A 23,363-nucleotide genomic window follows, 5' to 3' on the forward strand; every position below is an offset into this window, starting at 1 on the left:
TCTAGGTTTAAGACTCTCCCTGAAAATTTGTAGCATCAAAGAATGCATCCCATTGGGGTACCTGCATGGCCCAGTTGGTTAAGAGTCTGCCTTTGGCTCAGGCCATGATCCCAGGGCCTTGGGATCGAGCCCCATGTGGGACTCCCTGCTCAGCGGGGAGTCTGCTTCTCCTTCCCCCTCTGTTCTTCCCCCTGGCTTGCTCACTCTGTCTCTCAAAAAAGAAATAAAATCTCAAAAAAAAAAAAAAAAATCTTGTGAAATGGGCTATTCCATTGCTAATAAGCTCTAAGGGCTTAAAATAGTTTTTTGTATTGAAGCCAAAGTCAGACTTCTATCCTCTTTCTTATGGATTCTGAGTCCTGCCCTCTGGAGCAATGCAAGACAAATCTCACCACTCTATGCACTGATTTCCATTTCACACATTGTACTGGTGCTCTCCATTGGGTCTCGTAGTTTTTTTGTTTTAAACCATGGTATTTGTTGATAAATCAGAAATTATATCTCCAGCCCCCATTCTTCCCAAACTAAAGAATCACATACAACAGATTTCACAGTTCCATTTGCGGATCTAATAAACATTTCAAATTCAATGAACATTTCAATTCATGTCCAAAACTGACCTGTCCTTTCCCTCAAAACTGACTTTCTCACTTCATCTAATAAGGTAAACTCCATACTTTGTGCTACTGAAGCCCCAAATCCTAAATTCAACATATATTTCTCTCTCTCTCTTGTATTCCACATCTAATCTGTTGGCAAAGCCTTATGGGTCTACCTTTATTATTTATTTGTTTGTTTATTTATTTTTAAAGATTTTGTTTATTCATGAGAGGCACAGAGAGAGGCAGAGACACAGGCAGAGGGAGAAGCAGGCTCCATGCAGTGAGCCCAATGTGGGACTTGATCCCAAGTCTCCAGGGTCATGCCCTGGGCTGAAGGCGGCGCTAAACCGCTGGGCCACTGGGGCTGCCCCCACGGGTCTACCTTTAAATATGTCTAGACTCCAATCTCTTTTCATCACCAACATTGCTATAACCCTGATCAAAAACACTATCATGCCACACCTAGTCCAATTCATCTAGGTACCTAATGCACCTAACAGATGCATTAGTTTTTTTTCCCCCTTATTTTAAAACTTTGAAATGGCTTACAAAGCCTCAAGCAATCTGGTGACCCAGTATCTCTGATGGCCACCATCACCACCTTTCCCTAATACTTACTGCTCTTACTACATCAGTCTTCTTGCTTTTGCTCATGAATGCCAACTATACCCACTTCATATCTTGCCAGGGAGGCTCCTCTCCCAGGCACTGACCCTTCACTTCTTTCAAACCATTGCTCAAGTTCTACCTCCTAAGTTCTGCCCAGATCTCCTTATTTAAAAATGCAACCCTCCTCTCTCTGGCACTTCTGATACTCATTACCTCGCTTCAATGTTTCGTTCTCAAGAGCAAGTATCCTCCACCATACTACACAGTTCACTCATTTTGTCTATTATGATCCTCATCTGTCTCTTCCCACTGGCCTGCCATCTCCACAAAAAGCAGAGATCTTTCTTATTTTGTGAAGAATCCCAAACTTTAGAATAGTACTCGGCACATAGCAGGCACTCAATAATTATTTGTTGAACGAATGAAGAACTGTCTGGTCCGTCATCATATATCACAGCTCCTATATCCTTGAGTGTCAGAAAGATGATTCAAGTCCCAGCTGTGCTCTTGACATTCCCAGGTTAGAACTACAACAGCCTTTTCTCCAATTAGATTTCTCTTATACTGAGCCAAATATGCAGAGACATTCTAGCACTATAATTCTTAGCAAGACAGCTCACATTTCTGATCCTCGATTTTTCTTTTCCGATTGACACAGAGAGTGATGTAATGAAACAAGCTTGGCATTTGGAGTCATGCAGACCTAGGCCGAAAGCTAGTTCTGGCATTCACTAGCACTGTGACCTTGGGCAGTTCACTGAACCTTTCTAAACATGTCCCTCAATACACTAAAACCTATCTTGTCATTTGTGGAGATTAAAAATGGTTTATCCAAAACACTTTAATAGAGCCTGCCACATACTATGTGTTCAGGAAAGTATATCTTCTTATCTCTTGAATGTCAGTGATATGCTCTCCTGCTGGATTCCCAAGCCTGATCTAGGGAAGCATCAATGAAGTACAGCAGACACAGGTGATCTATGGAGTCCAGCTGACTCGAGTTGAGTTGCAGGCACTGGGAGCTGTTAAGATTAGTGACCTCAAAGACAACTGAAGGCAAGGGGAAGTATTAGAAGGCACCAGTAAAAAAAAAAAAAAAAAAAAAAAAAAAAAAAAAAAAAAAAAAAAAAAAAAAAAAAAAAAAGGCAAGCATAGGAATAAGAAATGAGAAAATATAGGAAAAAAAAAGCATGGAAAGATAAATATACCAAATTAGGAGAGTCACAGGGATGGTCCCTTTATTCAAACCCACTTTGCTGCAACTACACAAATATCACTTTGTGTTTTCCCATGATAGGTCATGCCACTGGTTTCCCTGAGACTCAGAATCAGCTCTTCCCTGTCTCTAGGGACATTCATGCACAAAGGGTCCCAATCCCATGCCAATGATATGGCCTGGACTCCCCAGGCATCTGACGGAACTATTTAGAAAGGCGCACCATCCAGATGCATAGACACTACTATTTACAAGCTGTGAAGCAGACGCCTGCACGTCATGCTGGTGAAGATCTGCTGGCTTCCAAATGCATGCTGCTGGGCATAAAAGTTTCCAACATTAAAACCCCAAGGAGGGAGTAAACAGACACGCAGAGGCAGTCAACAGGAAACAAGATGTCTGTGGCATCCTGAATGGCTCAGTTTATCAAGGCCTGCTCTTCCTCTGAGCCCACATTGTTATGTTTGTCAAGAGAAATATGGAAGAAGAGGATCACACTATACTTTGTGTCTGCTTCATCTTAGTACAGCAGGAAAACCCATTCCTCATCTGCCCAACTAAGCATACCCTATGGGAGCTGCTCTGCCGCAAGGTACAAAGACACACATATGCTCTGAGCATATACCTTATGGTCAAACCCCTGGGTGAATGCTGGATGAATGAAAGCATGCTAAAGCAAAAAGGAAAACAAGTATGAACCAGAAAATGGTTATGACCATTTCATATTTTTCTCTCTTTTTTTTAAGATTTTATTTATTTCAGAGAGAGTGAACTCACATATAAGTGAGGGGAAGGGCAGAGGGAGAGGGAGAAAGAGACTCCCCACTGAGCAGGGAGCCTGATGTGAGGCTCGATCCCATGACCCTGGGATCATGATGTGAGCCGAAGGCAGATACTTAACTAAGCCACTGAGGTGCCCCTTACTTCATATTTCTATGACAATTCCTTGGGAATAACAATTTGGTGGACTGATAAAAAAAAAATGTCCTAAGTACAAAATGATTCTCTGAATTCTGAATACAGCTAGAGGTCCCTCAGGCATAAGGTGGCATCTATTTCTCCCTATCTTGACACCAGGGGATGCAGGGAGAAGGAAAGGGAGCCGTGTGACCTACTTTGACCAAAAGAACAAGGCAAAGGTGATGATGAACCAGGTCTGAAAGGAGTTCTCAAGAGGCCTTTTGGGCTTATGCACTTTTGCTTGCTCCTCTGAAATCATTATGAGAACATGCCTGGTCAAGTCTGACCACTTCATATTTGGAAACATGGCAGAAAAACTTATTAATGCCATTCTAGACAGAACATTAGATTCAATTTTGTAACAAAGCATATAAGAAGAATTGTTCTAAGCACTTTAGATAAATCATCTTTAATCATCCCAACAACCTAAAAAGTACTTATTACTTTCAGCTGACAGGAACAGGTTAGAAAGTTGAAGTAACTCATACAAGGTCACTCTGCTAGTGAATTTCAGAGCTGCATTCAGTCCATGCTTATGCCATGACATCACTCTAGCTTGATAAACATGCAAGAAGAAATGAGGCTCATGATATCACTCTGGCTTGATGGCCATAGGGGAAAAAAAGGACATGAGCTCTCTTAACTGAAGTTCCTAGTGCTGGTTCGCTTCCTTAATTGAATCCATTGAGATAAATCTGTGAAAAACAATCCTGCCTTTGTGCTAACCTGGGTATGCCCAGGGTAGAGCTAGGATCAACACCTGTCATCTGTCCCTTAGACCTGGGATCTTTCTACTCTCTTCATTATGGGAGGCAGCACATTTTTCAGTTCTGTATAGTAAGGCAGTACTTATTAATCAGTCTTTCATTTACATCACCAGCAAAATGTGAGCAGGAACAACTTCTCTACCTTACAGAGTTGTTGTAAAGATAAAATAAAGATCATAAGGCTGAGCAGTTGCTCTGATGATTTTACAGAAAAAAGAGGGCTGATGGATCTTGGGAAGTTGAGGCTACCAGACTATTGGCAAGCAGAGAAAACTAAGGCATTATGAAAATATTCTAGTTGTATTTAGCAGGACAGGGTGGGCACTCTGGGGTCTGGAGAGCTTAAAAACTCTGGGCGCTGTGAGGGAAGGAGTTAGTCGGTGCAAGATTCCAGAATTTAGTGTGTTTGGATTTTAAAAGTTAAGCCTACATGAAGGACAGCTACTCTCCCACTTCCATGACTTCTTGGTGGCAAAACAATTTGTCCCTATATTAGATTCAGCCAAATGACAATTCAATGGAACTTGTTATGTATTAAAGTTTCTAACCCCTAAAACATATATGTTGAAGCCCTAACCCCCAATGTGACTGTATTTGGAGATAGGGTCTTTATGAAAGTAATTAAGATTAAATGAGGTCGGAAAGTGGGGTCTGTTTCTCTCTCCATCATGTGAGCACACAGCAAGAAGGCAGCTATCTGTAAGCCAGGATGAGAGCGCTCACCAGATTTTACCATGTTGGCACTCTCAAGACTCCAGCCTCCAGAACTCTGAGAAAATACGTTTCTGTTAAGGCCCCCAATTTATGGTAGTTTACTATGGCAACCCAAACTAATACAGGGCCACACTCTGGTTCAGATAAACTGGTCAATTTGCAAAATAGTCTGACAATCCACAATTGATAAAACTTGGAAAATCTTGCTACATATGTTTAATAAGGAAGATAAAATAGAGAAGAGATGAAGACAACAGAAAAAGCAGATTTTTTCTTATTCATTTTTCTCTTTAAGATTTTTTTTTGAGAGAGCGAGAGAGAGCGAGTGAGAGCAAGTGCCTGAGAGTGTACACGAGCAGGGGAAAGGGACAGAAGAGGGAGAAAGAGACTCTGTTGAGTGGGAAGCTTGATGCAGGGCTCCATCCCAGGACCCTGAGATTGTGACCTGAGCCCAAGGCAGATGCGTAATGGACTGAGCTACCCAGGTGCCCCTATGTTTACTTTTCAAATACTGACTTTTTTTTTTAATTTTTATTTATTTATGATAGTCACAGATTGAGAGAGAGAGGCAGAGACACAGGCAGAGGGAGAAGCAGGCTCCATGCACCAGGAGCCCGATGTGGGATTCGATCCCGGGCCTCCAGGATCGCGCCCTGGGCCAAAGGCAGGCGCCAAACCGCTGCGCCACCCAGGGATCCCCTCAAATACTGACTTTTATATAATTAAAGAAAATCTTAACCTACGATTTATTTCATTAATGCAATTACATTTTTAAAAACTATTTTCCTAGAATCTGTGTCCCTGTACATGTCTTTATGGCCACATGCCCCCCTGAAAACAAAAAAAGTTCCATACTATTTAACAATTTAATTTTTATGCTTTTATAATCTTCCGGTCCATCCTTAATCTTCTTTTTGCTATCAAAGAAAGCATGCACATGGTTTAAAAAAATAAACAAAAGAGTGTATAGTGAAAAACACCAGTCCCTTGTCCCATTTGTTCTCACTGGAAGATATTATTTCCTCAGAATAGCACACAGATATGATCAAACTCAAATATCTCTCTTCTCCAACCCTAGTCACAATCTCGGGGTGGGGGGGCAATCTCATAGCAATTTCTCTTAATTGATTAGACTTAGATAATTATCTCTGGATATCCTTAAGAGAATGATCAGGAATTAGCACATACATGCCAGCTTCCTCTTCCCTTCCCTGGTTTGCTGTTAGGATTATTAATATTAGTTTTTAACTGGTGGTTTTTCCAAGCTTAATATATTTAAATCTGTATGACTTTCCAAATAAGGATCCTCTTTGTTCTTATTCTCTTTTGTAATAGTCCATCTCCTTTCACATCCCACCTTCTGTCATTTGCAGTATTTTTATATTGTCAAGGACAACAGTGCATATTTTCTATCCTACATCTCCAACAGATCGATATTATCTGTACTGATTTGAAGTTAAAAAATCAATAAGTAGTTGGGGTGCCTGGGTGGCTCAGTTGGTTAAGTGTCCTCTGGGCTTTAGCTCAGGTCATGATCTCAGGGTCATGAGATCTACGTGATTTGACTACGTGCTGGGCATGGAGCCTGCTTAAAGTTCTCTTTCTCTCTTTCTTCCCATCTGTCCCTCTCCTGCCCCCTCCACTCATGCACATGCTTCCCTCACCTCTCACAAAAAAAAAAAAAAAAAAAAAAAATTAATAAGTAGCATTTACTATATTGTGACTATGTAAAAATACTGTTCAATGCTGGACCAATTGCTCTGATTTCCCTTATTTTTCTTGTATCACATTCTCAGCTGTCTAATGTTGCATCTGCTCAGAATCTCAAAGAAGTTTCCCATGACAAAAATCAAATAGAATTTTTCTTATACTCCATCAATTGCATAAATTCATGCTACAATGTAGTTTGCTTGTCCCCCAGGTCATCCATACTTTTCTTCTACAACAGAGGTCAGTAAACCATGGCTCCAAGGACCAAACCCAGCCCATTGTATATTTCTATATGGTCTGTAAGCTAATAATGGTTTTTATATTTTTAAATGGCTAACAAGATCAAAAGAATAATATTTTATAATGTGTAAAGATCATGTGCAACTCAAACTTCAGCGTTCATAAAATTTTCCTGGAGCACAGCCATGCCCATTGCTTTTATACTACAAAGCCAGAGTGAAGGATTGTGACTGAGACCAAACAGATTGGAAAACTAAAAATATTTACTATCTGGTTTTATATAGAAAAACTTTGCTAACCCCTCTTCTACATGGTAAGAGACTTTTCTCAATTTCATCTGCCAAATCATCTACTAAATTTTAAAATTTATTTCAAAATTGCATTTTAATTTCCAAGGGCTGTCTTATTCTCTGATGTGTTTTTTTTTCAAAGCCACTGGGGATTATTATTTTCTGTGGATGCAATATTGTTTTGAATTGCTTCGAGGATACTAATTAAAGTTTTTAAAGGGAGGGTTGGTATTTCTCAAACGTTTTTGATGTGCATATTTGATTTTATCTGTAAGTTAAATATGTGGTTTATAGATCTATTAAAAACAATTAGGCAATGGAGACCAGACTTGGATTTCTGTATGTTTGCACTGGGCTTGTTGCCTGAGTGGCCAATTACTCAGAATGCTCCCCAAATGCCACAATGAAGATGACATCACTCCAGAGAGCTGATACATAAATATGTTCCAACTCAATCTAGATATTTAAAAAAAACAAACTTTTAAGAAACAGACTTTTTTTTTCTTTGCCTGAAGCAGCATAATAATCTAGCCATTGGGCTTTGTTCCTACAGTAGACGAGGGCAAGGCAAAGACTATTTGATATTTCTTTACTTGTTCCCTATCTTATATACTGTGTCTCACTCCTGTCCCCAAGTCTAAAGCCTCTCTGAGAGTTTACCTTCAAACCTACCGGTGTCTCCCCTTCCATTCTCATTGTTACTGTCATATTTCTTTACTATTTTCTTTTTTAAAAGATTTTATTTATTAATCATGAGAAATGAGAGAGAGAGGCAGAGACACAGGCAGAGGGAGAAGCAGGCTCTATCCTGGAACTCTGGGATCACACCCTGAGCCAAAGGCAGACGCTCAACCGCTGAGCCACCCAGGTGTCCCTCTTTACTGTTTTCAAATTAGGTTCAGTTGGATGAGGAAATGGATACTTTTGTTGGGTGTGTCATCTTGTAGGTCTCCACATCTTTAAAATTATCATGATATATCTTATCCATACAAAAGAACATACGTCCAGGGACATGTACATACATACTTGTATTCCACTGAAAAGCTATAATTTTCTCATTCCCTATTAGATGTTTACATTGTTTCTAGTTTTGGGCCACTATTTATTTTGAAAATCCTAATCTCCAGGTCCCCATTTCTGCCACCAGGTACTGTCTCATTTCTCTGTTCTCTTCACAGAAACCTATCTTGAAAGAATTATCTGAGGTAATCTGTTTCAGCACCGTGTGCTGTCACTCTGGTTGGGCTTTCCTCCCTACCCTTCACCAAACATATTCTTGCCACAGCCAGCTGCTACTTCTGGTATCACTTCTTCCAATAACCTATCTCCTTTCATGTGGCCTCTTAGTGGCATCTGACAAAAGGAAACACTGCTTGTTCTTGAAGTACTTTCTTCTCCTGGCTTCCATATAATTCACTCTAGTGTTTTTTTTTTTTCTTTCAAGATTTTATTTATTTATTCATGAGAGACACACAGAGAGAGGCAGAGACATAGGTAGAGGGAGAAGCAGGCTCCATGTAGGGAGTACAACGTGGGATTCGATCCTGGGTCTCCAGGATCACACCCTGGGCTGAAGGCAGCGCTAAACCGCTGAGCCACTCTTTATTGCCAGTTCTCCCTCTTTGATCAAACTCTAAATAATATGTTTCATGGTTTGGCCCTGGTACCCCTACTAATGTTGATATTCCCTCCCATGGTAATTTCAAGTCCTGTTGGCTTTAAATACTGTCAATAAGGTGATGATGTTCAAGTTTATACTGTTCCCTCAATGTATCTCTGTAACTTGACTCAATTATACAAGCTGCCTACTTGAGAGCTCACTCAGATGTCAAATAGGACTCTCAAACATAACATGTTCCTGAAACAGAATGCGTGATTTCCATCAACTCTATTTTTCCACAAGTGTTTCTATATTTTGGTAGGTACTGACCAAAAGGTCAGTAATCCTTTCATTCCTTAGCTTTCCCTTGCCCCCTTCCTAGCACACAGATACACATGATCCATAAAATCCCATGGAAAATGTGTTCAGGACCTGAATGCTTATCTCCACCTGTACCGCTTCCAACCCAGTTCAAAAGGCAACCATTTCCCACCTAGACTGCCCCAATAATCTGCTATCCAAATCCCCATCTTCCACATTTGCCTCCTATAATCTATTCCATAGTTTCAGAGTAATTTTTTAAATATGTAGGCCTCATTGCGTCCTTTATTGTCTTCTCCTTCCACTTAAAATCCAAATTCCACCCTCCAGTCTGTAAGGCCCTTTCTTCATGCATTTACTACTGCTGTTTGCCTTGGTCTTAATGTTCCAAGACTAAGACATTCTTGTCTGTTCCTCTAACACATGGAGCCTATCCTATTTTAGGGCAGGTAATGAATGAAAGCTAGCCTTTCTCTCAGATTTCCTCATTACTAGCTTTGGCTTGTCATTCACATCTTGGTTTAAATGTCATTTCCTCAGGGCTGTCTTTCTTGAGCAAAAGATGGTAACTGTTCCCCACGATGCTTTTGACACCTTATCTGATAGTTTTACATTTACTTATTTACTACAATATTCCCTATAACTAGCACCTAGATACAAAGTAACTACTCTTTAATGAATGAACTATAAAGTAAATACAGTAAATCTCTCTCATCATGACTGATTTCTTGATGATAGAATATATAAAGTCTAAAAGATGACACGATCATTTTTCACCTTATGTTTTTCCATAGCTTTTTAAAAAATGTTTTTAGTGCAATTCTAGAGTCACAGCAACATTCAGTGGGAAGTACAGAGAATTCTTACGTATACTTCTCTGCCTCACACATGCACAGTCTCTTTCATTATCAATATCCTCCACCAGAGAAGTACATTTTCTTCATTTAGAAGAATTTACAATGATGTATCATTATTACTCAGACTTCATAGTTTAGGGTTCACGCTTAGTGTTGCACATTCTAATGATTTGGAGAAATGCATGTGACAGGTATCCACTATTATAGTATCATAAAGAGTAATTTCACTGCTGTAAAAATCTTCTGTGTTCAGGCAATTCATCCTTCCTTCCTCCCTAATCCCTGACAACCATTGATATTTTTACTGTGTGCATAATTTTGCCTTTTCCAGGATGCTATACAGTTAGAATTACACAGTATGTGGTCTTTTATATATGTAGCCTATATAAGATGTCGTGCATAATATTCCATTGTGTGTATGTGTATTTTCCTTATCCATTTACCTATTGAACACTTAGGCTGCTTCCTTACCTTGGCTATTATAAATAATGCTGCAATAAGCATTTAGTTTTCTTTGGAAAGTCCAATAGTGGAATTATGGGATATAGTATTTCTATTTGCATTGTTTTGAGGAACCTCCATGAGGTTTTCCACAGTGGGTGTATCAACTTACATTCCCTTTAATGGTGCACGATAGTTCCTTTTTCTCCATATCCTCAACACTTGTTATTTCTTTTTTGATTTTAGTCATTCTGACAGGTATAAGGTAGTATCTCATTGTGGTTTTGATTTGCATTACTCTGATGATGAGTGATTCTGAGCATCTTTTCATGTGTCTGTGGACCATTTGTAGATCACTGAAAAAAACGTCTATTCAAGTCCTCTGCTCATTTTTTAACTGTTTTTGTGTATGTGTGTGCATGTGTTGAGTTGTAAAAGTTCTTTATATATTTTGGATATTAACCCCTAATAGGATATATCACTTGCAAATATCTTCTCCAATTCACTAGATTGAATTTTTGTTCTGCTGATATTTTCTGGAGTTTTTTTTTTAATTTTGTTTTTGTTGATAGATTTTGCTGTGCAAAATCTTTTTATTTTGATATAGTCCCAATAGCTTATTTTCAGTTTTGTTTCCCTTGCCTCAGGAGACATATCTAGAATATGCTGCTAAGGTTGACAGTGGAGAAAGGTTACTATCCGTGTTCTCTTGTAGGGTTTTCATGGTACCACAGTTTTTAAAAATCCACTTACTTTCTAAAGAACATATTGGTTGCTTACAAGTTTTGGCAATAATTAGGAAAGCTGCTAGGAACATCCACATGAAGGTTTCTGTGTGGACAGATGTTTTCAGCATTTTTGGGAAAATAACAGTGGTAATTGTTAGATTACAAGGTAAGAGTATTTTTAGTTTTGTAATAAACTAGTCAACTGTCTTCCACAGTAGCTGTACCACTTTGCATTTCCATGAGGGTTCCTGTCGCTCCACATTTTCATCAGCATTTAGTATTATCGGTATTTAAAATTTTGGCTATTCTAATGGGTAAATAGTGGTAACTTGTTTTAATTCTTATTTCTCTGGTGGCCTAATGCGGAACATCCTTTCATATGCTTATTTGCCATCTGTATATCTTCTTTATTGAGGTGTCTGTTTACATTTTTTTTTTTACTGGGTTGTATCCCTATTGTTGAGTTTTAACAGTTCTTTGTATATTCTGAATAACTGTCCTTTATTAGATATGTCTTTTGCAAATATTTTTTCCCAGATGGTGGCTTGTTTTCATCCTGACAGTGTATTACACAGCAGAAATTTTTAATTTTAATGAAATCTAGCTTATCAATTACTACTTACATGGATCATGCCTTTAGTGTGCCCTGTCTAAAAAGCCATGGGCAAACCTGAGACCATCTAGCTTTTCTCCTGTTATCTTCCAGGAATTTTATGATTTTGAATTTTATATTTAAGCCTGTGATCCATTTTGAGTTAATTTTTGTGAAAGATGTAAAGCTGAAGTCTAGGTTCTTTTTGTTTTGCATGTGGATGCCCAGCTGTTCCAGCACCATTTTTGAATAGACTACCTTTTCTCCATTGTATTGCCCTTACCTCTTTATCAATGATCAATTAGGGACACCTGGGTGGCTCAGTTGAGCATCTGACTTCTGCTCAGGGCATGATCCCAGGGTCCTCTGCCTAGATCTCTGCCTGTCTTTCTATGTCTCTCATGAATAAATTAATAAATTCTTTAAAAAATGATCAATTATATTTATGTAATTCTACTTCTAGGCTCACCATTCTATTTCATTGACCTATTTGTCTATTCTTTCATAATACCACTCTGCCTTCATTACTGAAGCTTTATAATAAGTCTTGGATTTGGGTAGGGTCTGTTCACCACCTTTGCTGTTTTCAATATTGCGTTGGCTATTCTAGGTCTGTTGCCTCTCTACATAAACTTTAAAATGTTTGTCAATATCCACTAAATTACCTGCTGGGATTTTGACTGGCATTACGTTGAATGTATACATCAAAGTTGGAAAGAACTAACATCTTGACAATATTGAGTATTCCTATGCATAAATATGGACTATCTCTCCTTTTTAGTCGTCTTTGATTTCACTGATCAGTTTTGTAGTTTTCCTCATATAGACTTTGGACATATTTTTTTTTAAGATTTATACCTAAGTATTTCATTTTGGGGGCGCCAATATAAATGGTATAATGTTCTTAATTTCAAACTCCACTTACTTTTGTTGGTATAAAGGAAATTGATTGGGTTTTGTGTATTTACCTTATCTTCTACAACCTAGTTCTAATGCCTTACTAGTTCCAGAAATTTTGGGGGGTCAATTATTTTTATTTTCTACACACACAATCATGGTATTTGCAAATAAAGAGAGTTGTATTTCTTCCTTTCCAATCTACATCCCTTTTTTTTTTGTCTTATTTCTTTAGCTAGGACTTCCAATATGATGTTGAAAAATAGTGGTGAGAAGGACATCCTTGTCTTAGTCCTCATCTTAGTGTGAAAGCTTTGACTTTCTCACTATTGAGTATATTACATTTAGATTTTTTGCTATTATCAACTTGAGGAAATTCCCCTCTTTTGAAAGTTTATTGAGAGGTTTTTTTTTATCATAAATGGTGTTGATTTTGTCAAATGCTTTTTCTCCATCTATTTATATGATCATGTGATTTTTCTTCTTTAGCCTGTGAGGTGGATTACAGTTATTAATTTTTAAATGTTGAACCAGCCTTGCATACATGAGGTAAATCCTATTTGGTCATGGTGCATAATTCCTTTTATACATTGTTGGATTTAATATTTTGTTGAGGCTTTTTCCATCTATGTTTGTGAGTGGGATCAGTCAGCAGTTTTCTTTCTTTGTAATGTCTCTCTGCGTTTTATTATCAGGGTAATGCTTGCCTCATAGAATGAGTTTGGAAGTATTCTCTCAGTGTTTATTCTCTGAAAGAGATTAGAGAATTAGCATAACTTCCTTCTTAAATGTTTGACAGAATTCACAGTGAAACCCTCTGGGCCTGGTGGTTTGTTTCAGAAGGTCACAAATTTTTCAATTTTTAAGTTGATATAAACTTACTCAGATTGCCTATTTCTTATTGTATAAGCTTTGAGTTTTGGTAGATTGTGTCTTTCAAGGACTTAGTCCATTTCATCTAGGTTGTCAAATTTATGTGCATGGAGTTATTTATAATAATCCTTTATTATCCTGTTAATGTTCAGGGGTTTGGTAGCCATGTCTCTGCTTTCATTTCTAATATTGGTAACTTGTGTCTTTTTTTTTTTCTTTCTTTCTTAGCCTGGTTAGAGGTTTATTGATTTCATTGATCTTTTAAATGAACCAGTGTTTGGTGTCCATGATTTTCTCTGACTTCCTATTTTCGATTCCATTGATTGCTGTCTAATTTTTATTATTTTTTTTCTTCTGCTTACTTTTGGTGTAATTTGCTCTTCTTTTCCTAGTTTCCTAAGGTGGTAGTTTAGATGACAGATTTTAGATCTTATTTTATAATATATGCACATTCAAGGTCATCATTTTCCAAGAACTATTTTCATTTTATACTATGAATTTTGATAAATTGTTAATTTCACTTTAAGATTTCTCCTTTGACCCATGTGTTCTTTAGAAGTGTGTCCTTAATGTCCAAATATTTTGTGACTTTCAAGATGTTATTAATTCTAATTAAATTTCAATTTAATTCTCTGGTGGTCTAAGAGAAGGCACTGTATGGTTTCTGTTCTTCTAATTTTCTTAAGGTGTGTATTATGGACTGGAATGTGGTCTATCTTGGTGAATGTTCCACATGAGCTTGAGAAGAGAGCTTGAGAGTTTTTCAATGAAGTATCTACAGATGTTCATTATATCCAGTTGATTGATGATGGCATTGTTGAGTTCAACTCTATTTTTAACTAATTTTCTGCCTGCTGGATCTGCCCATTTCTGTAGACAGGTTTGAAGTCTCCAACTCTATAGTAGATTAATCCATTGCCCCTTGTGGTTATCAGTTTTTCCTCACATGTTCTGATACTCTGTTGTTAGATGCATATAAATTATTACATCTTCTTGGAAAATTGACCCCTTTTCTGTTATATAATGTCCCGTTTTTCCCTGTTTGCTTTAAAAACTGCTCTAGAATTAACATAGCTACTCCTACTTTCTTTTGATTAGTGTCAGCATGATTTATCTTTCTCTATTCATTTATTTTTAATCTATGTGTCTTTATATATAATATGGGTTTCTTGTAAACAACATATAATAGGGTCTTGTTTATTGATCCACTCTGATGCATTTAGACCACTGACATCCAAAGTGATTATTGACATAGCTGGATTTATACCATATTTGTAACTGTTTTCTATTTGTTGCCTTTGTTCTTTGTTCCTATTTGTCTTCCATTTCTTCTAGCATTTTTAGTTTTAACTGAGCATTTTATATGATTTTCTTTTCTCACTTTTATTAGCAGATCAGGTATACTTTAAAAAAATATTTTTACTGGCTCTTTTAGAGTTTGCAATATAAATTTTTAACTAATCCAAGTCCACTTTCAAATAACACTATCCTGGCTCAAAGGGAATATAAGTACCTTATCCTAACATAATAATCTTAATTCCTCCCTCCTCTATTTTGTATAATTGTCATTCATTTCACTTACATATAAGCATATACATGAATATGCATAATTATTGAACACCTGGTAGCTATTATTTTGAACATATTTGCTAGATCAATTAAGAGAAAAATAAGTTTTTCTTTCATCTTCACTTATTCTTTTTCTGAAATTTATCCTTTATTTGTGTAGACCTGAGTTTCTGACCTATGTCATTTTTCTCCCTAAGAAACTTCTTTTAACATTTCCTACAAGACAGGACTACTGGCAACAAATCCCTTCAATTTTTGTCTAAGAATGTCTTTACTTCTCGTTCATTTTTGAAGGATAATTCTGTAGGTTATAGAATTCTAGATTCATAATTCCCGCCCCCCAATGTTTTAAATATTTCATTCCATTCTCTTCTTGTTTGCACGGTTTCTGAGAAGTCAATGTAATTCTTATACTTATTCCTTTACAGGTAAGATGTTTTCTCCTTGTGGCTTTTCTCAGGATTCTTAAATCTTTGATTTTCGGTAGTTTAAATATGATCTATGAAGGTATATATGTTTTTTGACATTTATCTTGCTTAGTGTTCTGTTAGCTTCTTGGATCTGTGGTTTGGTATCTGACATTAATTTGGAGAAAAGTTCAGTCATCATTGTTTCAGATGTTTCTTCCTATTTTTTTCTTTCTCTTCTGGGATTACACATATGTTCCATAATTTGTAGTTGTCCCATAGTTCCTAGATATTTTCTGGGGTTCCCCCCGTTTTTCACTTTTGGAAATTTCTATTGAGATAGCCTCAAAAATGGAGATAATTTTTTCCTCAGCTCTGTCTAGTCTAATATGTTTCATCAAAGGCATTCTTCATTTTTGTTAGAATGTTTTTTTTAATCTGTAGCATTTCTTTTTAATTCTTAGAATTCTCATCTATCTACCTACATTGCCCGTTATTGCATATTGTCTGTCCATTAAACCTCTTAGTCTATCAATTACATCAAGTTTTAAATTTCTAGTAATTCCAGCATTCCTACTGAGTCTGATTCTGATGCTTTTTCAATCTTTAGTTGGTCTTGTAGTTTTTTCTTAATAGGCAGACATCACGAACCAAGCAAAAGTAAATGCTATCGATAGATCTTTAGTAATGTGGTGGTAAGTTGTGATGGGGAAAGATTTCTAGAGTTCCCTCAGTGTTTTAGTAAGCCTATACTTCTGTACTTTGAACTTGTAAGGTTCCCCCCTTCCTTTAGGTAGAACAGGATAGCTAGAAGGGCTGGAGTTGGATATTTTTCTTCTCCCAGGTCAGTTAGGCTCTGGTTAAATAGTTTTTCATGAGGGCAAAATTTATTAAAAACAGAATACTCTCTTGCATTTCAAAATGGATCCTTTCCCCTTCTCTCTGCCAGATGTACAAGGGAATTCATCTCTGGTATAAACTATGAGAACCTAGTAAAGCTCCAGAAGGTAAAATTCACAAAAGTATAATATCCCCAATGACTGGGTCCCCCTGGAGTTTCTTCTTCAGAGTTATGCACACTGAGCCTCCAGCAATTCATCAGCCACAGTTCATGTTTTCCCATTCTGGCCTGATCCTATGGAAGTTTCTGCTCTGGTAAGTTGTGATTCTCTTTTTTTTTTTTTGCATTATTCAGAATGATTTTAAGGATAGACAATATATATACATTTGTAAGTATACATGTGATGTATTTTATGTACATAGCTTAGATAGCTATTTAAAGGACAACCAGGGCCTGCTGGGAAATTATTTTCTACAAAAGTGTGGAAAATAACAAAGATCAACTTAGGAGACAAAAACTAGACATGGATACAAAGTATGGATATAGGTTTTCATAATCAAGAACAGTATCCTCACCATCTCCTCCTTGCTAGGTGGTCACCACAGGGCAGAAAACTTTAATCAAAGACACAGTTCCAGGGTGCTGATTCCCAGACTGTGAGGGAGAGAAGGGAAGAGCAACAGACAAAACAACTGATACTTTCATAGTGGGGTATATAGCTTTGCCACAGGCCTGCCACACAGCAGCTCCCAGAATGGAGATGTCCTGGTCACTGAAGCGATGAGCCTCCTTCTGCCAACTTTTTTCGGGCAAACTCAATCCCCTTGCCTCACCAGAATGTCAGAAAGGTCCTCAGTTCCTTCCAGCTTTAAATTCTTTTCATTGGCTAAATGTAGGAGACAGGCAAAGGCCAGAGGTATTGAGAGGTTCTGAGCCATGAGGGGAGGCAGGCTCCTCTGCAGGTCCTTTGTGAGCATGCTGAGCATCTTCTCATCAGCCACCTTCACCGGGTCCCCTTCTTTTCCAGTTTCACTGTGGTTTGCCTCTGTGTCTGCTTGCTTAGAGCACTTTGTCAGCAAGCTCCACATACTCTGCTTCAACTTCTTCATGTCCATCCTTTTGGCAGTCTTGGCATAATGAATTTCAATTTTATTTACCTTCTGAGGCTCAGCAACCAGATTGGACTCCCCATAAGTGGTGATGTCCAATCCTTGGATTTCAGGCACGTCACCATTCTCTTGTGCTGTCTTAGGTGGATGGCAAGATGTAAGGTCAAAGGTTCCAGCTGGTCCCACAAACAAGTCATCCGACTCTTCATAATCACTGTTGGCAGCCTGTAATCCAGGGCAAAAGTTGGAGGTGTCATTAGGGTTGTTGTAATCATAGTCTCCAATTTCTTCATAATGTTCAGTTCTTGCCCTCTGGCCTTGAGCTGTCTTAAGTAACCTGATGCCTGGTTTGAGATATAGCTGGACAAGATGATCAGTCTCATAGAGGAAATCTGTAGGAAGAGTGGTGGCTCTCCAATTCTGGTTCTCCAAAGTGGACTTGGTCAGAATGGTAGCAGCCTTTGTTTTTTTAAAATACACATCAAAGTCAATATCGTCAAAGTCAATTTCAAAATCTTTCTTTGAATTCTTCTTTTTGTACTCTGATTTGGAGGAAGCATCATGTTTGTGTCGGGGTCTAAAGCGCCAGTGATCCGGGCCAGCCCACATTGACATGGTACGGGGACTAAAATAGGAATATTCTCCAGGTTTCATGGACAAAAGAGGGCACATAGTCCTAATGTCTCCATCCCCAAGACGTATCATTTCTTCCGGGCAGGTCTGAGCGAGGCAGGACTCCTTCCAGCTCCTGAGCTCGGTGTGATTCCTGGCTATGCTGTGCTCAGGCTCATTGTTGGCATCAAAGTCATCCTCCATGGGCCCATCAGGGAAGTCCTCGCAGTCACTCTCCTCCACGTCAGCATTGATGTCAAACACCTGCTCATTTTTCTTGAACTTGTCTACCAGTGCAGAGACAGACTCATTATGTGTCTCACTGTCCCATTTTGTGAACTGGAACCCAGCCAGCGAAGGGCAAATCTGGCCATCTTCCACACACCGCTGCATGGGCGCTTTTAAATCTGTCATTTCCACCCAACCTAAATCTGGTAGCTCCATGGGTTCTTCAGTGGAGAGAGTCTGGACATCAGAGGGAAACAGAAGCTCACTTCTGTAGTCATGGCAGTGGAGGGTAGAGAGAAATACCCCTGCTGTACTGCACTCATCAAATGAGGCCGCCGTCTTCTGAAACATGGGATCAATCTCACACTTCCGATCTGCTTCGGAGATATTGAGGTTGTTTACATTCTGCTCAATGGTTTTGTAGGAGTGCTTCTTCTTTGGCTTTTGGGCCTTTTTGGTTGTTCCTGTTTCAGTAGTACTTGCATCTGCATCATGGCTCTCTGCTTCTTCTGGAGATGCTGCATCTCTTCCCAGCCCCCCAAGGACTCTGTAGACATCAGCATGGACAGCGTCCACGCGCACAGCATAGATCTTGGTGCTGGCATCCAGAGTGCCAGCAGCCACTTTAAAGTTGGTCGGTTCAGCATCTTTCTGTTTAAGAATCTCTGACATGAAATCAATCAAGTGCAAGCCAAAAGCATTCTTGGTAGTGATTTTATTTTCAGTGGACAGTTTGATACAGGTGGAATAATGTTCTGTAATCTGTGTGTTTGTAAACTTAGGAATCGTGGCTGAAATGTCAATATTCCTACTACCAGAGGGGGAGGCTAGCAAATGAGGCGAGTCTGCGCTGAACTGTAGGTCTAGGACTCGGGAGCGCCGCCGCTGCAGTCGCTCCTTTTCGTTGTCATTCTGGGGAAAGTCTTCGAGGACAGGGGTGCCAGGAGTACTGAGAGGGGCCTTCCGGGGCAGGGCCATTGAGAACACCCGTTCTGAAGGAGAGGAGGCATTGAGGGGGCGCCCACGGATTTCTGGGCAAGGAGGTCCCATCTTGCTCTCCTGCTCCGGAGCTGGTTTTAAATCGCGCGCCGAGACGCCTTAGCCAAGTTGTGATTCTCTATATTCACCTGTTAGTCTCTCCAATTTGGGGGCAGCAATTTTCTCTGACACCTCACTTCTCTTCTGAATTTAAGAAGAGTTACTAATTTTTCAGTTTGCTGAATCTTTTACTTGTTAGGATGAAGTAGCAACTCCAAGCTTCTCTCATACTCAACCATAAACCAGAAATTCTCCTTGTGTGTTTTCCATCTCAGTTGGACAGTAGAGCAAGGCTTTGGGGTAAGACAACTGGAGGCAATGAAGCAACCTGAAAAGCCCAGGAGCAGTCTTGTGCATTTGAATTGGAGGAGTGAGGATTCTTTCCTGCCCATTCATTCAAATATATTTACTCAATGTCTACTATATATGTGTGGAGTACTGGATAACACAGAAGAGGTCTTCCCCCTTCATTGTATACTTTGACCCACAAGCATAAGCCTGACAAAGATTAAATAGGAGAGACTGCATGATGTTGTGAACAGGCACTCAGCCTAACTTTGCTAAAATGGAATTCCAGGGATCTAGGTTTGCATTTTTTTTTTATTTTTATTTTTTTTAAATTTTTATTTATTTATGATAGTCACACAGAGAGAGAGAGAGAGAGAGAGAGAGGCAGAGACACAGGCAGAGGGAGAAGCAGGCTCCATGCACCGGGAGCCCGACGTGGGACTCAATCCTGGGTCTCCAGGATCGCGCCCTGGGCCAAAGGCAGGCACCAAACCCCTGCGCCACCCAGGGATCTCCATCTTTGTTCTTCTATTGACTAGCCATTTAATTGTAAGCAGGTGACTTGATTTTTCAAAGTCTCTGCTTCACCATAAAGGAAAGAGAGATAATATATTTCATAGGTTTTCTATAATGATTTGATTAGAAAATAAACATAAAACATGTCAATCAGTCCCAGGCACTAATGATAATAAATGCTAGTCTCTCCTATTGTTATTTTATTATTTCAGCTGCTACTACAGTTGCTACTCCCATCACTCCTCCTCTACCACTTGTTATTGAAGAAGTGTGGGTCAGGTGGAAATTGGTTAAAACATATTTTTAGCCATATTCATTGATAGGTACATAATAAACCACATTAGTTATTTTCCAGTGGCATAATTTACCCAGACCCACAGGATGGCAAAAATACAAAAGATTTGATGGCTTCCATTTTATAGTTCTTTTCCAGAAAATAGCATGAAAGGAAACATGCCATCATATCCTGGTCATTTCTAGGATCCAGGCATGAAGCTGGCACTTATTATTCATTAAAAAAATCTTCACATTCTCTCTGGCCACAGATAGCCAATTGAAAATGTATCATAGCTCCCAATCAATATACACACACCTTGGCCAAGAGAAGCATTTTCATTTGCTCAGTCTTTCTTCCAAAGTGTCTTGTCTTTTGGGTCTGTGTGGCTTCCGACCTTCTCCAGGAAAGATCAGTGGGGGCCATAAACAGAAATTTGAATTCTCACTGAGCAATGCCTCCCCAGCTCATGAATGTTATTTGTGGAAATGAAATCTGGTTTCCTCTGGAAGTGCTGAACAAATCCAAAACCAGAAAAACTCTCCCGCTCAACAAGCATCATCCAGAGTCTGTGGGAATGAATAATGACACTAAACAATACAGCACAAATGCAGTTTCCCTACTGAACTAAAGCTGCATTTCCCCACAAATCATCATCGAAAATCCTCTTTCAGGTTTTCATTTTTTCTATCTCCTGTTTATTCCTTTTTAATAAGCTTGCCTTTTCATTTTTCATTCCATTTCCATTTTTCCTTGAATTTACACAGGTTTTTAAATTAAAAAACCTTCATTCTCTGCCTTTGCATGCACAATATTTTCCCATTTCTATTCTGGGGCCTAATTCTGAATGTTTAGCCATTTGGCATTCTCAGCAGGTGCAAAAAGAGACTGGAAGTTCAAAGGTATCTTCTGCATTTCTTGACCTCTTTGATTTGAAAGCACGTTACCTTAATAATAAAAATATCTGGGTTACACATTTGATATACAGAGCAGAGAGAATTGAGTGCAGGACATTTTTATGATCCTTTAAAGAAAAGCCCAGAAGAGGATTCCAAACTAATTTTCCACTGATTCTCTGTTCCTCCATTACATTATTTTTCTGTACCTTTTATACATCAGTGGAGCCCTTCAGAGTCATTTGGGATTATTGATTATGAAGCAGTAGAAATCCTTCATATGGCAGGCAGGGCGATTCCAGCCTCTCTGTCAGCTATCTTTTCAATCATATTATTTCTTCTCATCAAATGTATTTTATTCCATAATTCTTTTTACAGTCAAACTAGTTTTCAAGTTACTATTACTCATTGAGAAGTGACCATATAAAAAGTTTAAAATCTATAGATTTAATGTGCCCAACACTTAATTTCATGCTCTGTTTGCCCCATTGTTCAAAGCAAATAGTAGTTAAGTCCCCAGCTGTGTGTATGTGTGTATATTCAGTTCATGGCTCTAGTTTTTACAGTATTAATATATTGCTATTTAAAAAAACCCTGCTATACAGGAAAGGTGTCAAATAATAATTTATAATTTATCCCATTAGCTTTGTAGTTCCTATTTGCAAAGTGGTCTGATTTTTTATGGTTAACGTATTCAGTAGCACTTCTACATTTTTCTTTATTTTATACCTTAAACAAGTCAACTGTACACTCAGATGATGAAGGACTGGACAGAGGGCAACACTGAGAGCAGAGAAATGCCTCTGCATATTGTAATTCAAATTATGTAAGAGCCTCTTTAAACAAGCAAACAATTATTAATAACTATGGATGACTATTTTGTGTCAGGTGCATGCAAGGGTTTTTAAACCTATAGGATAAGTGGCCCCTGTTAACTCCCAGAAATTTGAAAGAAAAAACTTAAAGATGATGAATTTTTAATATCAGGCAGAAGGCAAATGAAATGGTTAGACAGCATTTTCTATAGAATAATTAGAAGAATCATCCAAAAGTGAAATATTCTATCAAGTATCCACTACACTCAAGGCACTTTGAGATGCGCTGGGGAGGAAGAATGAAAAGACACCCGCCTACACATGGCTTATGTTCTAGCGTAAGAGACAGACACAAAGTAAGTCAACCAATGATGGTGAGTGTCATGAGTAAAGCTGGATGAGGAGAGCTTAGGACCAGGACAAAGGAGACAGGAACTGTGGCAAGTGCTCTTTCAGATGTGGTGGGCAGGCTTATTTCATATGATTAGTCTGTAAAATAGAAACTCTCATACAAGTTGGAGGTATTTTTTAAGTTGGAGGTTTGTTTTGTCTTTTTAAAATTAATATATATGAACCTCAGCATGAGAAAAGGAAAATTAAAAATTGTTTTACAACGTTGATTTTATTGAAAGGTTTCCACTTTTCAAAAGAAATGTATTTTCCAGTAATATCATGGCTTCCAAACTGCTCGGAATTCTAGGATATTGTCCTTCACAAATGCTCCATCTTCGTTATTCTTTTTCTTCCATGAATTATGTTTTACATCATCCTGTAACCACATAATTACACTGTCCAATAAGCACTCAAAACATACTGTTTTATGGGCCAGGTATAAAAATACACACTGACCATCAACAACCCACCATTAAATGGAGTGAAGATTCATTTATTCAACATATATTAGGCATTTACTATATGCCAGGCACTGTGCTATCTGCTGGGGACAGAAAGATGAAAAATCAGGGCTGAGGCCAAGGGTTTCAAAAGAGAAGAACCGAGAGAAAAGATAATTAGGTCAGAGCAGTTTGTGGTAAAGGCCCAAGACAGACATATGCAGAGGGTGATCTGGGCACCTACAGGATGGCACCTGAGCCTGTTACCTGCAGGAGTGAAAGTGACAAGGAGTCAGAGAGGAGGTAGAGCCAACAGCAGGCAGTTTTAGGACAGAGCCACATGAGGATATTAATGTGATGAAAAAAGAAACCAGCCAACTGAGAAACACTACTGATAAAGAATTGTATAGGAGGATGGAAGAAAAACTGAGATAGACTAGGGATGATGATGCCATGAACATGGATGCAGTGGTGTTCCCATTCATAGTAGGGACACCTGCATGTACATACTCATGCAGTC

At 38.6% G+C, this 23,363-nt stretch overlaps 2 protein-coding genes across 7 annotated transcripts in view; both read right to left on the reverse strand.

Annotated features, from left to right (window-relative positions):
- Positions 1-23,363, reverse strand: part of SAMD12 (sterile alpha motif domain containing 12) — a 378,425-nt gene that overhangs the window by 222,418 nt on the left and 132,644 nt on the right. The window lies entirely within an intron of this gene.
- Positions 16,789-19,272, reverse strand: LOC129502470 (condensin complex subunit 2-like). Its single transcript, XM_055314071.1, has one exon. The coding sequence runs from the start codon at positions 19,231-19,233 to the stop codon at positions 17,050-17,052; it is 2,184 nt and encodes a 727-aa protein (XP_055170046.1). The 5' UTR covers positions 19,234-19,272; the 3' UTR covers positions 16,789-17,049.

The sequence above is a fragment of the Nyctereutes procyonoides genome, unplaced genomic scaffold (assembly GCF_905146905.1).
Source record: "Nyctereutes procyonoides isolate TBG_1078 unplaced genomic scaffold, NYPRO_anot_genome, whole genome shotgun sequence".
NCBI classification, from domain to species: domain Eukaryota; kingdom Metazoa; phylum Chordata; class Mammalia; order Carnivora; family Canidae; genus Nyctereutes; species Nyctereutes procyonoides.